This window comes from Curcuma longa, chromosome 16, assembly GCF_044706935.1.
Source record: "Curcuma longa cultivar G26 ecotype Majalengka, Jawa Barat chromosome 16, ITB_CL_G26_1.1, whole genome shotgun sequence".
NCBI lineage: Eukaryota > Viridiplantae > Streptophyta > Magnoliopsida > Zingiberales > Zingiberaceae > Curcuma > Curcuma longa.
The window spans coordinates 5,387,506-5,408,030 of record NC_133876.1 but is presented as its reverse complement, the minus strand read 5'-3'; the positions used below and the strand labels follow the sequence as shown (position 1 = coordinate 5,408,030).

The following is a 20,525-nucleotide window of genomic DNA, read 5'->3' as shown; positions in this document are numbered from 1 at the left end:
GGGACCGAATTAGATTTCGGTCGCTAATTAGCGACCGAATCTAAAATCGGTCCCTAATTTGAATTACGACGAATTATTTAGCGATTTTTGTAATCGGTCCCTAATCGGTCGTTAAACGGATTTAGCGACCGATTAGGGACCGATTTTTTGGTCGCTAATTGGGATTAATTTTGTAGTGAAAGCATCATGACTGTTAAGCAAGGACTAGCAGCTATTAAAGGTTTAACAATGAAATGCGTAATATATAAAAAACAAAAAAATCTCAAAACAGTGGTCATACAAGAATACACAATTACTCAATGAAACATGACAGAAAACTATAGATCTTTGACAATTCTATTCATCTGAAGTCTACCAAATAGCCTATGATTCAGAAACCCTAGTTTTTTTAAAAGGAACTGGTAGCTTAGCCATAAGAAATGTATTTACTCAATAGTTGAGACCAGAAAAGACAGCAAAGAAATTAAAAAAGGGCAGTCCGGTGCACGAAGCTCCTGCCATGCGGGGTCCGGGGAAAGGATCCATTGTACGCAGCCTTACCTTGCCTTTGGCAAGAGACTGTTTCCAGGATTTGAACCCGTGACCTCTAGGTCACATGACATCAACCTTACCGTTGCACCAAGGCTCCCCTTCTACAGCAAAGAAATTCTAAATAAAATATTAAGCTTCCAAAGGAAATACCTTGATACACTCTTTTCCTGTATTCTCATCTTCAACCACCACAGCATCCATGAATTTACCCATAGCAACAGTGACAGCAAGGTTATATTTCTTCTGTGAGGGACGGCAAAGTTCAGTCATGCGACCATGAACCCCAGAAAAAAGCCTTTTGAGATTCTGAACAGTTTCAGAGAGCCGAGCATCTCGCTCACTTTCATGCTTATCAGCTTTTAGCTCACGTAATTGTAGATCTACTTCATCAAGTTTCTGTTTTAGACCCTGATATTTCGACCTGAGCAAAAAGAGATGGAAGTTGGCATGAGACAAGTAACATCACAAGGAATTTATGAAGAGTAAGTGTTTGGAATTTTAATCCATGTTAAATCTCCAAAGGGACCGGAATACAAAAAGCTCAACTTTAGAAAAGCAGGCTATCTACTAACCCTGAACTCTGGCGATCTTTTGTAATCTTACTCAGTTCTTTCTTAAGCTTTTCAAGCTCCTTCTTATACCCTGTAACTGAATCAGATAATTGCTTTAATCTTTTACGGGAATCATCCTCTTGAGAGGACAGCTCTCTTTCTCGATTAAGCAACTGCTGAAGATTTTCTTCCAAATTCTGTTCCACCTCTATGTTTGCATGTAATTGCCTATCTTGAACATCTTTTTCATCTCTTAACTTAGCAGTCTTCATTCCAGCCTCTTCCTTACTGTAGCATCAAGAACCACATATATAGTGACAAGAAAACTTATGCAACAAGAGCCAAGCATATCAAGCAAGAAGAAAATCATATGTTCGTTGCCTTAACCCCACAACATGAATACTAGAGTTCAACTAGGTATTTAAAGTCTTAAAACAAATGCCTAGCAAATTGCGATGATACATTTTGTTATCTCTAAAGAATGACTTCGCAACTAGTACTGCAAATAAGCAAACTTTGAAGAACAAGAGTGATGCTCAACTTGTTTATGTTCATATAGTATAAAAATAACAAAAAAAACAAGCTAGAATATATTTTTAAGGTCAATAAGATAAATCAACATGCTTGAGCAAACTAAGTACATTAACATTCATGGACATTTTTATTTGTAAGCTTGTCAAAGTTCATTTACGGTCACATTTATGCAATTAAGAGAAAAAAAATCCCAACGACAAGTGATCTATAACTGTAAAGTATGGTCAGATGAAGCCATAAACAATATAAGCTTTTGTTATTAACAGTACCTAGGTGTTTTAGTCAAGGGATTGCATTGTATACTAATATGTGGTTACATTAGATAGTTTCAGGAACCTTGTCCGGCTAGGTGCACAACTATGGATTGAAAAAATAAATATATAAATAAACTAATTAGTTTGTTCATTTGATTATCAAGAACTCAAAAATAAACTTTTGATGATTTTTTCTAGTCAAAGACTAATTCCTATTATTGTGAAACATTAATGTTTGCAGTAGCACGTAAGTAAAACCTTTAGGTATTACTATTGTTGCATTATATGTTTTTCATTGTATAATTGTCATATTTTTCTGTGGATTATGAATTGGATGGAATAACTAACATACTTTGTTGGGTATACGTTAGTCGTCAATATAGATATTTTTAATATTTTTTAATACAAACATGTATGCCTCCATGTGCTGCACATGTATGGGGTGGGCTGACTACCTACTGCCTAAAATGCAGTTTAAACCCGTGGTTATGAATATTCATGAGTCCTCATAAAGAGGATCAGAAAAATAAATCTCAATCCATAATCAAAACAACAGTAGCAACAACGTGGATCTTCCTATCATTCTTGACATATGTCATATGAAATACACATTCTAATATGAAATACACATTCTAACAAACCAACAACATTATTCCACACAAAAAATCTGTAATGAGACTAACATGATGTTTTTGTTGAAAACCAAATACAGCCTGTTCCATCTCTCCTGAACATAATTCTGAAACAAGTGCAGCCTTTACACCAAATATGGAAGGTAAATCTCACAGTTCTTAGTATCAGTAATGGGTTCAACCAAGCAAAACACTACAGGTATCAGATACATGCTATTGTAATCCAAAATAATATTTAAAAAATAGGAAATAAAGAAAAAAGTAAACGATATCAAACAATTAACTATGAGGAAAATGTATTGTTGCTATGTACACTAGTATATACTATCAACATATTTAGATAGTATGGCCATGGTGTCATATGTAATTCATTTTACATATACTTTGTATGTGTGTATATACACATAGATAAAGGGCAATCCAGTGCACGAAGCTCCCACCAATGTCGGATCCCAAGGAAGGGGCAGACCAGAGTGGGTATATTGTACGCAGTCTTACCGTTACAAGATCACAAAGTCACACGACAATAACTTTACTGTTGTACCAAAGCTCTCCTTCATATATGTACATAGATACATTATAAAACTATCATATCATATTATTAATAAATAATTTGTAAATATAGATATAATTAATATATAGATAATTAAAATAATAAAACATTTTTAGTATATTATATCAATAAAAAAATTATTTTTTGTAACATTTTGATGTTCATTGTGTATTTGATATATTTAAAATTTTAGTATTTGTTCGTTAATATAGGTAAGATTATCCATCAACTTCATGAACCATTGGATTAACGAATACATGCAGGGCTAAACCAATGTAAGCATTAAGCACTATGTGGGCATACACAAACACATGTCTAAAAAGGCAGTCCGGTGCATAAAGCTCCCACCCATGCGAGGTCTCAAGGAAGGGTCTATTTTACACGGCCTTACCCTGCCTTGCAAGAGGTTGTTTCCAAGACTTGAACCCATGACCTCTAGGTCACACAGCAACAACTTTACTGTTTTAACAAGGCTTTCCTTCACACACAAACACATGTCTAAGTAGAGGGAAAATTCTACACTAGAAAATAGCTTGATTCCATAGTGATCAAGGAGCCAAGTGGCATAAATACATTGGCTAAGTGTTTGCATGCTTTAATGCACATCAAAGCACATTAAAGTGTTTGTACAATGTTAAACCTGTACTATTACAAATACGGACTAGAACTCCAACATGGATGATACTTTAGACTTTACCTCTACATATGCAATAGTTCTCTATTCTTTATCACCTCCTTGCTCCCCTAACTATAATTCACTAGCAAAACCATGCATCAGCACCTTGGAACGGAACCCAAACTGTCTCATTTTCATCAACCACCAAAACTCCAACTTAGAATGAGATTTTAAACTTTAGATTTGATTACCTCCAGAAAAAGTGGATTGAAGAATGGAAATAAGATTTTCAATATTAAGTGATTGAAATTTGGAAGTCTTTCTGCAAGCCTAACAAGAACAGAATTCTCATCATTCACTTTGCTTTCTATATATATATATATAATCAACCACACCACTTATCACTTCATTGCTGAGAAAAAACTAAAGAGTCAACTTACATTCTGTGATATTCACTTAGTTTATCATCTGCTAGTTGAAGTTTTCCAAAACCCTGATTACCCTGCTCATTGAGCTCATGAATAGCTTCAGTGATATCTTGCAGATCCTTCTGCAGCTTAACTATTTCCTCTGCATGCTTCCTTTGATCTTTTTTCTTTTTCTCCAACTCTTTTAAGCTGCTTTTAATCTTTGAATTAATGCGAGGTTTTTCCTCCTTCAATTTCAGAAGTTCTGGTTGCTGAGAAAGAATGTGAAAATTTTAAGTATATAATATACCACTTGACAATATAGCAAATTAGTTAGAAAAGAATATATGACCAGTAGACTAAACATACCTTCTTATCAAGCTCAAGTTTCAACTTTGCAATTTTCTTTTCCCGTATGGACAGCTCTTTGAGATAGCCAGCTTGTTCTTTCTTTTTCATGTCTACCTCAGAGTCACAATCCTTCTGTAATGAAAGAACTTCCTCCAACTTTTTCTTTTCTTTATCAAGTTCATCAGAGATTTTTTCCATCTCATTTTCAATATTGAAAAGTTGCCATAGGAAATGCTCTATCTTCAAAGATTTCTGCAATGCGCATAGCAAGTACATCTTATGAAATCAAGAAACAAACAAAAATTGTCACACAATTGGCAAATGCAGAAGTATACTGAACAAGCACCTATCAACTCCAGATTGATCATTTGACGCAGAAAAGAGAATCATTTAAATTATGAATCCCAGTTCGGAGATGTTAATAATTATTGCACTGTGATCCGTTACTTTTGAACTGAATTTTTTTTTCTAGGATTGGTAGTAAATTAATATGGATAATTGTTTATTTAGTTTTTGGGATCAAGTCTATTCGAACATCACTGTCTTATCTAAAATTCACCTTTCCATCTCCTACGTAATCATTCCTTAGTGTATTTACATAATACTCCATGAGACCAACAAGCTTAGACTTGTCATGGCTTACTTTTAAAGTTCTGAAAATTCAAACTTTGTGCTAAACCACGATCAACAAGCAACTGCAACTGAATGCACTATTCCTCTCGAATCATTTCATTGTTAAATTTTGTAAAAATAAGAATGGCTTCAGTCTTTTTGAATTTGTTGATTGTTTCTGAATTATGTCATTTATAATTCAATTACTTCTTAGATGGCTTCATTAAAAATATCAACGCTTTCTAAGTACACTTCATGCCCTTGCTTAATCCAACTTGAAATTATGAACTAATGAATGGGTACATTATAGGCCTAGGATGAATGAGATGATATCTATTCATGTATGCTTATGGTGATTGGGCCTAACATCATTAATGAGTTGATTCATTCTTATGCGAAGCCACTGCAGTAAGTACTATGGCAACGCTACATAACAGGCCTAATCTTAGTCATGATATTTATTAAGCATTGTCTGAGAGATGGCAGAACCACCATTAGGTTTGTTTCCAATCAGAGGTCATTTCTGGACAATAAGTACTATTTTGGATCCTGAGGACATCAAGTTCTAACCAAGGGAGATCATACAATTGATCTTTAAACATAGCTAATTACTAGTTTTTTATCTTTATATTTAATTCGATAATTCCTAATAAAAAGTAACTGCATCACACTAATATTTGATAAGTTTTATGCCACAAAATAGTCACTTGTTGGAATCCATTTTACATTTTTACCACATGTAGGCCAAAAATGCAATTTAGGGACATTTCTAATCATGGTTGCATTTACAGCTTTAGATTTAAGGCTCGAACTGCATATGAGTTTGCAACTTGCACTAGACCCGACCACGGTTTTGAACCAACTGTTCAACGGTTCAGAACCGCCAATATATATAAAAAGGGTTTGCATTTATTTAAATTGTCTTTGTATCCCCTTAGAGTATGGGAATCAAAGCTCATGTAATTCGCTTACCTTTTTACTTTGTTACCTTAGAAAGTGGCGTTATTATTTACTTCCATTTCCCGTTTCCGTAGTATTAGTTTCTTCGGTATCAAAGTCTTCTATGACGATGAAAGTTCCATTCCTTATATTCTTTTTTTAGTTTTTGTCCAATCATCAAGTAATACTTTGCTTCCAAAGTGTCAAGAGACAAAGTAGATCATCATTCATCTAATATATTATCTCCGAAACTAAACGTATGTTCTACAACAAATTGACACTGGATAAACTAGAATTTCTTTTATTATGATGGAGAGAATGGGAAAACTTTGATCATAACCATTAATCAAAAAATAGTCAAATAATCTCAATCATTTAAAAAAAACCCTCCCAACAGTGGAAACCATTGGTTAACTGACGATTCCAACGGTAAACGCAAAAATAAAAAAAACAACTAAATCGACAGTTCGAACCGTTGGTGGCCAACCCGACCCTAGACAGGCTGATTTCGATTTCGACCCATTGACCCAGTTATGGATCTAGGCCAGGTCCGATTCGGACCCAACCCATGGTCGGGTCTAACTTGCACGTCATTTACAAGTGATCAAACCCTCACTACTAGCATTTTCTATATAACCAAGCTTACCCTTCATGAGTAACAGGTGGTGCGAGGTCATGCATGATCATATAGCCCTTTCCCAGCCCAGTAAACTCGCTAGCACTCTCCATCGCGTGCATGTCTATTAAATAAAATGGCATCCCTATCCTAATCCAAAATTTAAAATCTACAGCCATATCGTTGACCGGAATGATAAGGTTTTAGTATTCTATTGTGTAGTGCCAATACAATTTTAATACTTATTTTAGTTAATTCAATTATTAATAGTAGCATAATTAATTTTACTTAATATGCATAATTTTTAATTATAATTAATTGTTTAGTTAATAATTAATTATATTGTTAATATATATTTGTTCTTTTATTTATCATTGTTCATTATTTTGATGGCCTAAGGTTTTAGAATTAAAAATGTTTGTATCCTTTACGTTTAATTTTTAACTTTAGTTATATTTTTTTCATTTCATAAAATTTACACATAATTTATTCAATTTTTTATAATGTAATTTTGTTGATGATGTAGTTTTGTTTAGAATGAGATACTTTTATTAATTTATGTAAAAGTGTTTAAAATTTGATTTGTTTCATCCATGTAACCATAATTATTGGATGGACAAAAAATAAAGAGTCTACAAAAATTAAACTTTAAGATGTATAATATTGTATCTAAATTTCTAAAAAGTAAATATATAAAACTCCTTTGAACTCAACTCAATTAAATTTGAAAATTTTAGGTTCAAAATTTTCTTTGATAAAATCACATTTGAATTCAAAATTTGTTTTTAAAAATTAATTTTATCTGAACTAAAATTTGTGAAAAAAATAATTTAATTTAATTATTTTTCAATTACTCAAAATGGCACATTGAATGTTCTTATTTGTTGTCGCTTAAATTAAACCTGAAAACATAAAGGAGGATAAAATACTCAACATTTAATATTGGCCCCAAGTTACTTCTTATTGCTTGCTCAAATAATCTCTCTCGGTGTCTCTATTACAAAATTTGGAACATAAAAAATTATTAGATACCAAACTTTATCCTATTTAAGTTTTTATTTTAATTTTTTTTAATTTCAAATAACTAATGAAAATCAAATTAATATTTTAAGTTTTATAGTTGCTTTCGGGTTAAATAAGTTTTATAGTTGTTTCGGGTTAAATAGATCTTATCAAGTAGATATGATAATTTGGATCAAGTGGATTTAAACCGAACTAAACTAAGGTTATATATAGAAAAGTTTGATTCGGTTATATTTAATTAGGTTAATTGTATTTTCATAAGGTCAAATAATTTATAATTATTTAATTAGGTTATATTTTTCTATTCTCTCCCTCTTCTCCTAGCATTTTTGCAATAAACCAACCCACCCTAGCCCACCACCAGAAGTGATCGCACTTACCTCTTCTCCTTTTCTACTTTCTCCCTTTTCTTTCCCAAGGTTTCTATGTCAAGTGTTTTGTGTACTAGCCAGCAGACGAAACTGTGGAAAATCAAACTATCCTAATTTAGATGATTCTACAGCTGTTAAAATTTTGCTACAGCTGTTAATATCTTGTATTTATAGCTATTTCCTATAATTAGTTATCAATCACGTAATTAGTTTCCTATTAATTAGAATTTCTATATTTAGCTACTTATTTTAGGTAATACCTCATGTATTTATACCTCTCCTATTCATGAATAAGATATCTCTTTTTTCCTCTCAAAAACCACATGGTATCAAAGCTTAGGTTAACCTAGGACACGTTGTTTCTGCCGCCAACGACTACAGCCCTAAACTGCAGCGACATTTTCTCCTCTGCAGCGACAATGCTCCTTTCTTCTTTTCTTCGTCCGCCTCAGTCTCCATGGCCTATTCTAATCAAACCTCCAGCGATTCATCTGTCACAAGCACTCGTGTCTCTTCCAATATACCAAGCAGTTCAACCGACTCCTCCTTTGCCCTTCATATTGGTCACAAACTCGATGGCCACAATTATCTTCAATGGTCCCAATCCATGATGATATTTGTGACTGACCATAGTCACGATGACTATCTCACAGGGCAGCCGTCAAACCTGTTGGTGATCCAAAAATTAAAAATTGAAAAATAGAAAACAACTTTGTCATGTCATGGCTTATCAGTTTCATGATTACCGAAATAGAAGAAACCTTGCTCCTCTACTCATCTACAAAAGAAATTTGGGATGTTGTCCGTGAAACGTTCTCAACCAATGACAACACCATAGAGTTATTCCACGTCGAAAGCACTCTTTAAGACCTGCACCAAGCTGATCAATCAATCACTGCCTTCTTCTCCACATTGACAAGGTTTGGCAAAGATTGGATCATTTTGAATCTCATGAATGGAAGTGTACTGATAATGCTGCATACTTCAAGAAGATTATTGAGACTAAACGGGTATTCAGATTTCTTATGGGACTGGACAAGTCTCTCAATGAAGTGTGTGGCTGAATCCTCAGCATGAAACCTCTCCTAATCTTCAAGAGGTATTCTCTAAAGTTTGTCATAAAGACAGTCGAAAAAGGATCATGATGGGAACTCCAACCAAGACACATTTGTCTGAGTTTTCTGCCTTAGCCACTACCACAGAAGAGTTCACATCTCTTGCTGCACGAAAACAACCTCAAAACCTTGCAGCATGAAGAGGACGCCCAAGGTGTGGACATTGTGAGAAACCATGCCACTATAAGGAGACTTGCTAGGATTTGCACGGCAAACCAGCAAATTGGAAACCTATGCGAAAGTATGAACATCGAGGTAATACTACTACTGTTGATGTGCCAAAATCATCTCCCTTTACCAAGGAATAAATGGATGCTCTCAAGCAAATATTCAAGTCTCAAGTCACTACTAATACAGTCCAAGTCACTGCAACAACCACTGATGATTCTCTAGGTACTGACCATTTTGCCTTTCATGTAACAAATCAGTACTCATCCTCCCCTTGGATAGTCGACTCTGACGCCTCTGACCATATGATAAGTGATAGAAGATTATGTACTATATTTGTTCCATATTATGATTCTCAGACTGTACACATAGCTAATGGATCACAATCCAAAATCATTGGAAGAGGGATTGTACGACTAACACTCACTCTTTCTCTTCAAGTTGTGCTATATGTCCCAGATATGTAACTTACTCTTAAGTAAATTTAATTCTGACCTTAATTGTACTAAATTTTTTGCTCAATCTTGTATTTTTCAAGCATTGGATTCGACAAAGATGATTGGCAGTGCTAAACTCTGTTCCGGATTATATCTCTTCAAAGCAAGCAATCCTCTCTTTGGTACACAACTCAGCTCTCAGTGTTAGTCAATCAAGTATCTTAAGACTTGTTTTCATTCCAATAAAGATAGTGACATTATGTTATGGCACTATCGATTAAGGCATCCAAATTTTTTGTACTTAAGGCATCTATTCCCATCACTATTCATTAGTAAAAAATCAAATTCATTTCAGTGTGATGTTTGCCAACTCTCTAAACATACTCATAGCTTATATTCCCCTATTCCATATAATCTATCTCATCCGTTTTTCCTTATTCACGGGGATATTTAGGGTCCCAATAAAATACCAAATCCCACTGGGGCTTGCTGGTTCTTATTATTAGTTGATGATCATACCCGAATAAGTTGGTCATTCCTCATGAAAAATAAATCTGAAACCAGCGACATTTTCAAAAACTTTCATATAATGATTAAGAACTAATTTCACACAGATATACAAGTTTTCAAGTTTGACAATGCCCCAATCTAAGTCCATATCTAAATGACTATGGCACTTCTTTAAGTCCAATCTAGGTCCATATCTAAATGGGGTGAAGCTGTTCTTACCATGGATGTCTTCTCATTGTACCTATCAAAGTTCAAAAATTCCAATAAAAATGTGTAGAAAACTCCACAACAAAACGGAATTGCTGAACACAAAAATCGCCACATATTAGAAGTAGCTCAATCCTTGTTATTTCAAGCTAATGCCCCAAAAAGATGGATTCGATAAGGTACCAGATCCTTAGAGCCCATACAATCACTAGCATCCAATTCAAAATCATCCTATACAATGTCATATGTCAGTCTCTCACAGAAGTTTAGAGCTTTTGTGTCAACACTAGACAAAATCCAGATTCCTAGAGATGTATTTGAAGTCCAACAAAGTTCTGCCTGGCATGTTGCTGTCCTTGAAGAATATCGGGCCCTAAAGGAAAATGAGACTTGGATATTCACACCACTACCACCTGGAAAGAGAGTTGTTAGATGTAAGTGGATTTTTTCCGTGAAACAAAAGGCAAATGGAAGTGTTAATCGATTTAAGGCACATCTAGTAGTAAAAGGATTCACACAATCCTATGGGATTGACTATCATGAGACTTTTGCTCCAGTTGCCAAGTTTAATACCGTGAGAGTTCTCCTATCTTGTGTTGTAAATCAAGAGTGGTTAATATTCCAACTAGATGTGAAAAATACAATCCTAAATGGAGATTTAATTGAAGAAGTATATATGGAAATTCCACTAGGATTTGGGAATGGTCAAACAAGAAGGAAAATGTGTAAACTCAAGAAATCTCTATATGTACTCAAGCAGTCACCACAGGCATGGTTTGAGAGGTTATCTAAGGTCCTAAAGCTGAAGGGCTACTATCAATCCCAAGCCGATCACACATTGTTTGTTAAGCACGCTCCCAATGGTAAGGTGACCATTCTAATTGTATACGTCGACGATATAGTACTTAAAGGAGACAATGAAGAGGAAATAAAACGACTTAAAAATGTCTTATCCAAGGAATTTGAGATGAAGGACCTAGGACTTCTCAAATATTTTCTTAGTATGGAAGTCGGTAAACTCGTCAAGGAATATCTATCTCTCAGCACAAATATGTGTTAGACTTGCTTCGTGAAACTAGTATGAGTGGTTGTCGTCCATCGAAAACACTTATGGATCCTAATGTCAAATTGAAGGTTAGAACAGAAGAAGAAACTATTGATAGGGAGTAATATCAACGCCTAGTAGGAAAATTGATTTACCTCACTCACACACGGCCAAATATCAGTTATGCAATGAGTCATGTTAGCCAATTCCTCACCGATTCTTCAGTTGATCACTTGAAAGTTGTTCATAGAATCTTAAGATACTTGAAGGGAGATCCTGGAAAAGAACTTTTCTTTACAAAAACGACAAATTGATCAGTGGAAATTTTTACAAATGTTGACTGGGTAGGATCTCAGAGTGATCGATAGTCAACATCTAATTATTACTCATTCGTGTGGGGAAATTTGGTCATTTAGCATAGCAAGAAACAGTCAGTAGTTGCTCATAGTAGTGCTGAGGCAGAACTCCGAGCCTTAGCTCAAGGCGTTTGTAAAGGAATATGGTTAAAATGATTGTTAAAAAGCTCAGAATTAGTTTCCAAGGTCCTATACAGGTGATGTGTGACAATCAGTTAGCTATGGCACTAGCTAAGAAGCCTGTCCAACATGATCGATCAAAACATATTGAAATTGATTGGCATTTTCTCAATGAAAAGATACAAAATAAGATTGTGTTGATGAATTATATCCCTTCTCATCAACAAGTTGCAGATATTCTCACCAAGACTCTATTCAAATCCACCTTCAGTGAACTTAATCTAAGACTCAACTTAATGAGTATCTATCACATAGTTTGAGGGGGAGTGTGGAAAATCAAACTATCCTAATTTAGATGATTCTACAGCTGTTAATATTTTACTACAGCTGTTAATATCTTATATTTATAGCTATTTCCTATAATTAGCTATCAATCATGTAATTAGTTTCCTATTAATTAGAATTTCTATATTTAGCTACTTATTGTAGGGAATACCTCATGTATTTATACCTCTCCTATTCATGAATAAGATATCTCTTTTTTCCTCTCAAAAACCACAGAAACAATAAATGCTGCAAGTGTCAATCAGCAAGGCTCAACACTTGAAAACTTATCCTGCTCATTGTTTTGCTTTGTGTCACATTACCCACTTTTTATGGCTAATTTGGATAACATATAAAAATTTTCTAGCAAGCATATAATTATAAATTGTATCTAAATATCATTTTTTTTGTTTTATAAATAATGTTATAGAAATAAACTTTTTGATACTTAAACTCTTCATCTACACCAATCATACTCATGTCAAAATTGAACACCGTCACTTGGAACCAAAACTTCACACTCGTATTCATCATGTGAAAATTTTTAAAAGTAGTTGTGTTAATATATTAGAAGAGGAGCCTTGCTGCAACAGTAAAATTACTGTCGTGTGATCAAAAAGTCACGAGTTCAAGTCTCAAAAATAGCCTCTTGCAAAGTAAGGTAAGACTGCATACAATAAACTCTTCTCCGGGATCCCACATTGATGGGAGCTTCGTACACTGGGCTTCACTTAGTTGTGTTAATATATAAATATACATATATGTAAAAGGTTGTGTGTGTAAAATATTTTTGTTGACTAACAATACATATATAGGTAGAGGGGGCAATCTAGGGCATCCAATTGGGAATAATCCACATTGAATACAATAACAATCAAGTCTTATTCCACTAGGTGGGACCAACTACTCCACCACATTGAATAAGAGTCGTAATTCTTCTCCATCATTGACTAATTGAACAAATAACAATTAAAATAAAAGGCACATAAATAGGTGCTAATGATCTAGAAAAAGAGCAACTTTCAGATTAAGACTCAAGCCTCAAGGGCTCAAGTGATGTTGAGGACAACTACAACAGTAAGATGAAGGAAAGAGGAACAAAGATACAAATACAATAACACGCACCAGCTCTTCTTGTAGAAGCATATGTTTCTCTGCCTCTTCCTTTTGTGCTTTCTTTTGCTTTCGCTCCATCACTATTGTTCTCTTTTCCTGATAAACAAGTGCTGATTTTTCTTCAGCCTGAGCTTTCTGCTCCTCCAGATCCTCATAATCTTTCTTAAGCTCATCAGATCCAGAAATTTGTTCAAGTAGAGCAGTAAGTTCTTTAGGATTCTTTGAGGCAATTGACTCAACATCACCCTGCCACAGCTTGTGAATGTATAATCACAACAATAATCATAACCCACACACTAGTGCTAGAGCTAAACATGCTTGCAAGCTGAAACCAGTGTTCTTTTTCTAAAATAGTTATTGAAGTGAATAACAAGTTCAAGATAAAAGAGTAACAAAGGAAATATTTTATAGTTGCATTATGTTGCTAATCATGTGAAAAGTGCATAAATGTCAGCAATAGGAAAGGGTAAACAAAGTAGAAGCTGCTAGTCAAATCCCATAAAATAATTACAAGTATTTATGCAAGTGTACATATTATTTTTGACAAATATGTCAAGATCACATCTGACACATTAGTGCCTAAAGAAGTAATACAAAAATCCAATCTCAAGCAAGGTTTAAAATATCGAGTAGTGACCAGGTTTCGATTTCGGACTGGAACAATACAGTTTCGGTACAGTATCATGTCGTGCCGGTATAATTTCGATATTTTTAAAATATAAAATATATTAACTAAAAATAAAAAATTTAATTTAAATATTTAAAAATAAAAAATAAAATATTTTTAAAAAAATAATAGGAGAATTTTATAAAGCTTTAATTAAACCTATTTAAATTATCCCAACTATAGCTAGGAGTTGATTAAAATTATTATCCTATGTTATTATTAAAACCTAAGTTTAAAAAAAAATCAATTCCGCACGACTGCGATGAAGGCACACACAAACCGCACGACGCCTCCGGACAGTATCCTGGTCGGAACATTGGTGTCGGTGCCGGTGTCGGTCAGCTGGCGAAATAAAAAATTTTGCTGGTATCGAGCGAAACGGCTCAAGATTTCAATCCTTGATCTCAAGGTAAAGGTGAAATCATAGTTTTTAATGGCTGATATCGGGTGGCATGAGCGAAACTCAATTCAAGTGGTTGACAAATACTTGATACACAACAATGGTAAATGTACAGTCACCCATGCTGACATAAATTCATTGGTATTATTACAATAAATATAGGAAGATTCCTCTTCTCATAAATCACCTTTTGATTTCATTTGGGTCATGAGGAGGAGATTAATCACTAAAATATCAAAATGAGAGAGAATAAAAATAGGAGAATCACCATATCATCGAGATAGAAAAATTCTCTTCCCATTAATCATCATTTAATTTTTGCCATCCACAAGAAAGAGATGAAACTAAAAGGAGAGGAGAGAGGAAAAGTAAATGCATCAACTAAAGCACCAACAATAACATTGAAGAGTAACAACGGAGTTGGAGAATCTGAGTGTATAAACATAGAAGAGTAACATTGGAGTTGGAGAATGTGAGAGTATAAACATCATGTGTGTATGCATACTCTAGTTTTAGTTGTTGAAGATAAATACTCCAACACTCATTAGTCCTACATGGACAAGTGCGATACTCCATTATATAAATAAGTACTTTCATAATAGTTTCAGTTTTTGGTATAAATAGTTAGTCATGGTATCAAAGTCAGGTTCCCATCTTAGAACCTGTGAGTTGTAGGCCCACCACACTTCCACTACATCACAAATGTCAAAGTTTTAGAGTGATATTTGTGCCCACAACTAATCAATCTGGATCAAGATAGGATCAAAGATGTCCCGTTCTTCCCTTGAACAAATTTAGAGTGGCACTGAAAAACTCACCAACAGTGGAGTTGCACTAAATCATCCTCTTCCAGTTGTTGCAACATCATTGCCATTGTGGGCCTTGATTGTGGTGGTCTAGTAATCGTTTCTCTTCGCAAAGAGAGGGCCCAAGGAATAGAAACTTTGAATCTAAATGGTAAGAAATGTGACAGTGTTGGTGCAATCTTGCCCCAAGTGCATTGGGTTTCAATGTTTGGCTAAACCGTGTTTGAAGTTAGGCAATCTCTGTGATCTAACATGATTGATGCAAGTTTGCAGGAAAGTCCAGGTTAAAGACTTGGCAAGGGAAAGTCCAAGGTTGGTCTTGGCAAAGGAAAGTCCAAGGTTGGTCTTGGCAAGGAAAAGTCCAAGGTTGGTCTTGGCAAGGGAAAGTCCAAGCGTGGGTCTTGGCAAGGAGAAGTCCAAGGTTGGTCTTGGCAAAGGAGAAGTCCAAGCATGAGTCTTGGCAAGGAGAAGTCCAAGGTTGGTCTTGGCAAGGAGAAGTCCAAGCGTAGTCTTGGCAAAGGACTTGACATGACGAAGCTGATGGAAGCATCTCAAGCTAGTGCGAGGATGATGGAGCATCCAGGGGAGGCACGAGGCTAAGGGAGGTGTTTGAAGGCCGAGGTCAAGGTCAAGAGAAGCTGAAATGAGATTTTTCAGCTTTAGCAGTCGACTGGCCCTGCCAGCAGTCGATTGATCATAAATCAGAACCAAACAGAAAGTTCAGTCGAGCCAGAGGAAGACAGGAGTCGATTGGGCAATCGACTAGAGTATGAAAAGTCGACTGATGCCAGTCGACTGGTATTGGATCAGTCGACTGCAATTCAAACGTTGGCAAAATAAGGCAAGCATTTAATGCTGATTTTGTTGCCGTTGAAGCCCTTCAGTCGACTGGCCCTGCCAGCAGTCGACTGATGTCGAGAAGAAATAAAAGAAGTCATCTCGAGATCAACTCAAGAATTTTGTATTCTTTCATATCTTGTGTGCTTCTTCTGAAAACGTGTTGTTCTCTGTTCTGTGCTCTCTTTCCTTCCTCCAAAACTACATCTCTAATCATTTGAGGAAGACAGATTCTGTAAAGGTTTCTCCGCCTTCGAGGTTTTTCGAGAAGGAGCGATTCATAGTGTAACGGGTGTGGTGTGCGTGTGGATCCTTGGATTAGTCACCTCTGCAGAGGTGGATACCAAGTAAATCGTACGGGTTAGCATTGATCTCTTTGTTTCTCTATTATATTTTTGTTTCCGCTAACACTCTTGCAAAGAAACATCGAAGAAAGTTCGAAAATCATTATTCACCCCCCTCTAGCGAACGCACCCGTCCTAACAGACAACAGTGATTTGGTTGGTGTGTTTTCTTATGGACAACAAATTCAATAGAAACTAGGGATATAAAACATTGAGGATAAAAGCAACGAAGATGAAAGAGAACTATTAGTAATGCCCTTAACCAACTTATTAGTTGTTGCAACATTAGTAGAACTTGGTGGTTTAAGAGCAGAAAAAGAGGATATATTACAAGACATGTGAACAAGCTCTCAAATCTAGAATTAAGGGAACTAGAAGCAAGGAGATGATACAAATCCACGTGCCAAAAAGGCATGTTGAAGCTACAAAGATACAAGTATATTAGGTCACATGCACAAGTGAAGTGATCCACTATATAAACTTGTTCTTTTCCTAAAGGCACAAACTTTCGGAATAAGTGATTAGTCAATAACTTTAACAATTGTGTAAATTCAAGTCTAACTCTTGATAGCTAATGGAGATATATTTATATACATGTGGAGAAATTAATTCTAGCAACGTCCAGCACTAATAATACGAGTCTTTGTGCTACAATGCTTACATCTAATGCATAATAGTAATTTTGGTATAAGGTATATGTTATTAGTTGAGGCCCTAGTTATATTTTTGTAAACATATTGCTCTAAAAGCTTTATTGAATTTATAATCGCTATAGGCTTTTGTTTGAAACTAGACAAGCTAAGAGAAAGGATATTAAAGGGTTAAAACTTGTTTGAATTGATTTTGGAACTTTTTAAGCATGTACAAGCATGCTGAAACGACATGACATGATATGAAAATAATACCATTTTGATCCATAGATCCAAATCAAGCACAAAGCAATATTTTAGGCCTTGGGTGAAGCATAAGGAAATGATAATTTAGTACTCTAAAAATTAAGGAAAGAAAATGTAGAAACTTAGAAAATATTTTACTTAAAAGCATACATAGAATAGGCGAGGAATTTACAAAGTAGGGAAGAAGACATCCCCTATGAGAGAAACAAGTCTTGGGGATGTCCAGGTGGAGGGCAAACACCCAACAAAAATTGGAGCACCAAAGAAGCACAAGTTTGAAGCATCAAATCACATATAAATACATAATAATTAAAATACATTACACAACCACAGCAATTAAAACACAAGAATGAGGATACTACACAAGAACAAGGATAATAGGATCCCAAAACAACAAATCCAGACAGAATCATCATGTCCCGAAAAAACAAAAACAAAAAAAACTGCCTCAAAAACTTTGGGAGGGCAATCAAAACACCACAGTTTTTGGAGAAAAGAAATATTGTAGAGTTTGTATCAATGGGCAGCAATTACATGGCATTTAGAGAATTCAACAGAAACACTAAAGCAGTTTAGTTCACCTAATACAGAAGTAAATCCACTATATACGCCTTAATACTTTTAAACATATAATTGCTCTAACACTAAACATATATTATTTGAGTCCATTTTATCATATGAACTAGAAACTACTGTTAAGGATGACAATAGTGAAAATCCAAACATAAGACTTGCATGCAAACAAAACAAATTTTAAGAAAGAATTGATGAAGCATGCTAGGATAAAATTTTCACCTCAGATCAGAACAACAATGAGGGTAAGATAGAGAGAGATGCTAAGAACTAATTTCTTGAATGGACTTCTCTTCTGATGGCAACATAGAGTAGCCCACAGCAAACTATAGAGAGTAAGGAAAGCACTCAATAAGGGTCTTGAAGGTGATTGAGAGGATAAAGAGAGACATAAGAGGGAAGTCTATTAACCAGGCTTGTCCTTGTCGCAAGGCAGACAATAAGAGGTCTTGGCAAGCTCATGAAAGCAAATTAAGCGACAAGGCAAGCTTGCCAGAGCATACCTAGAAAGGATGAAGATGCATCTTTGGGAAGCCAAAACAAGATTTTCCACATGTAGAAAAAGAGAACTAAGTCATACTTATGTGCTTGGTTTTATTTAATAGAGGATTCAACATGCAAACATGGATGAGGTTAGGTCGCCATTGATACCAGCAACCTCGATTACTATATAAGGAAACCCTAAAAGAGTAGCATCTCGACCAGATTCTACTTGACCACTACTTCCGTTGAAACCTTTCCATTGTGTAAATCATTACATCACCAATTATCAACTTGATTTGATTGGCAATAGCTTGTGTAATTAATCTTGTAAATTACACATTGCATTTAACTAATGGGCCTGACCTGGCTTGTTGCATTTCCCACCATTGGCATCAAGACAAGATGTGTGAGATTGACCTCAGCTATCTCTTCCTCTTTACTAGAAACTCTGGGAAAATTTCACTTCCTCCTTCCAGCTATCTATTACTTCCTCTAAGAAAAAGGCAGCGTGAAGGCCATCAGGAAAAGGCTCCCTCTATTTAAGGGTCACTACTATTTCTTCAGCAGAAAATTGTTAAGCAATACAGATAGGGGACAGGTTTGACAACTATGCCCCTGCACCTTCATCCCCATTTGAAACAGGTATAGCTCATTTGATTGAACCTAGACTCTCCGTTGCAGATTCACCTGGTTGTCTAGGTTCCCACATTATTTGATTAGCATCCCTCATGAGGCCTTGGTCTCCCAGGTCATAAGACTAGCCACTTGTCATAGGAGTTAACCCAACTGCAAAAGCATCATATTGTAGTTGAGATTATGATAACTTTTTAGTAGAAATCTTTGGGTTTTTTGACTATGCAAAGAAAATTGCCCTATTTTGATGATTCCCTCCTTATGATCCTTGAAATCAGCATCGTCTTATCAACAAACTGCTTAGACACACAAAAGTTCCATGCAATGTTGCTTCTAATCATTGTGGCCAGGATTCTCCCCCGTTTATCCTTTGATTGCTTGGTATGTTCAACTTTTTCCTTCATTGGAGTGATCCTTCAGCAACAAAGATGTACTCATAATGTTTTCCATTGATGATTCAATCAATATTTTCCCTTTGTTATGCACTTGGACATCATCCTCTAAATCTACTAATTCCATGATAATGTGTTTAGTTCACGGAATAGAATATTCAATAAATAGAAAAGTAATCCTCAGGGAATAGAATAGACAAGGATAATAGGCATAGAATAATATTTCTTTGGTTCATGGAATGCTAAAAGGAATACACAAGATAGTTTTCACACTAACTTGCAATTCTCCAATCAGCCAACTAGCCAAATTCAGTTCAATCAGTCTACCAAACTTCATCAGCCATCTCAAACCCTAATGATTGCCTAACCCCTCAAGTCTCTCTAGCACTTTTCCACCAAGCTCAACCAACTCAATTGAACTACTCGCCCGTATGGTCTTCTTAGGTCTGTAAATGAACCAAATGTTCATGAGCGGCCAAGAGCTTGTTTAAGTTTCTTTAATACGCATAAAACCAATTACATGACCAACTTTAAATAATTAATTAAACTAAATGAGCAAGCTTAAACACATAAAACGTGTAATATTGTGAACAAAGATTGTGAAATGAAATGTCCACAAACAAAACTTGTGAACAATGTTTTGATCTCTTATCAACCTTTTGAATAGACAAAGAAGCCCTCAAAATGATCAAACAAACTTATAATATAAACTTATTAACCAACCAAACAAGCCTAAAAATGCAAAAGTTTCAAACATTCAATCAACCTTGAATTAAGAGTTTGATAACATCTAAATGAACCAAACTCAAGATTATTAAAACAAAAACAAAAACAAGCTTGAACAGCATAAAAGCTCAATTTGTCTTGGCTCGATTACAACCCTAGTACTGCTCAACCACCACACTTTGCACACCTAACCCATTTGCCCACTTTGAGTTTCAGTCACATTAAGTCAATCGAATCTATCATTTGAAGGATGAAAAAGATAAACAAAAAGTATTCCTAGGATAAAGAACAAATAAGCATTTCATATGAATTTGGAATAATTTCTTTATGGGAATAAGATTCCAGTATTGTTGCAACCAAAACATAGACATGTTTATTAC

The 20,525-nt window shown here is 35.1% G+C and overlaps 1 protein-coding gene across 1 annotated transcript in view; it reads right to left on the bottom strand.

Moving 5' to 3' along the window:
* LOC141846949 (structural maintenance of chromosomes protein 1) overlaps window positions 1-20,525 on the bottom strand; it is a 50,897-nt gene that overhangs the window by 26,160 nt on the left and 4,212 nt on the right. The window contains exons 2-6 of the mRNA XM_074734966.1: window positions 13,398-13,634; window positions 4,448-4,681; window positions 4,112-4,350; window positions 1,104-1,370; window positions 682-952 (exon numbers count right to left, since the gene is read on the bottom strand). Coding sequence (XP_074591067.1) covers window positions 682-952; window positions 1,104-1,370; window positions 4,112-4,350; window positions 4,448-4,681; window positions 13,398-13,634 — 1,248 coding nt within the window. The remainder of the gene's footprint in view (window positions 1-681; window positions 953-1,103; window positions 1,371-4,111; window positions 4,351-4,447; window positions 4,682-13,397; window positions 13,635-20,525) is intronic.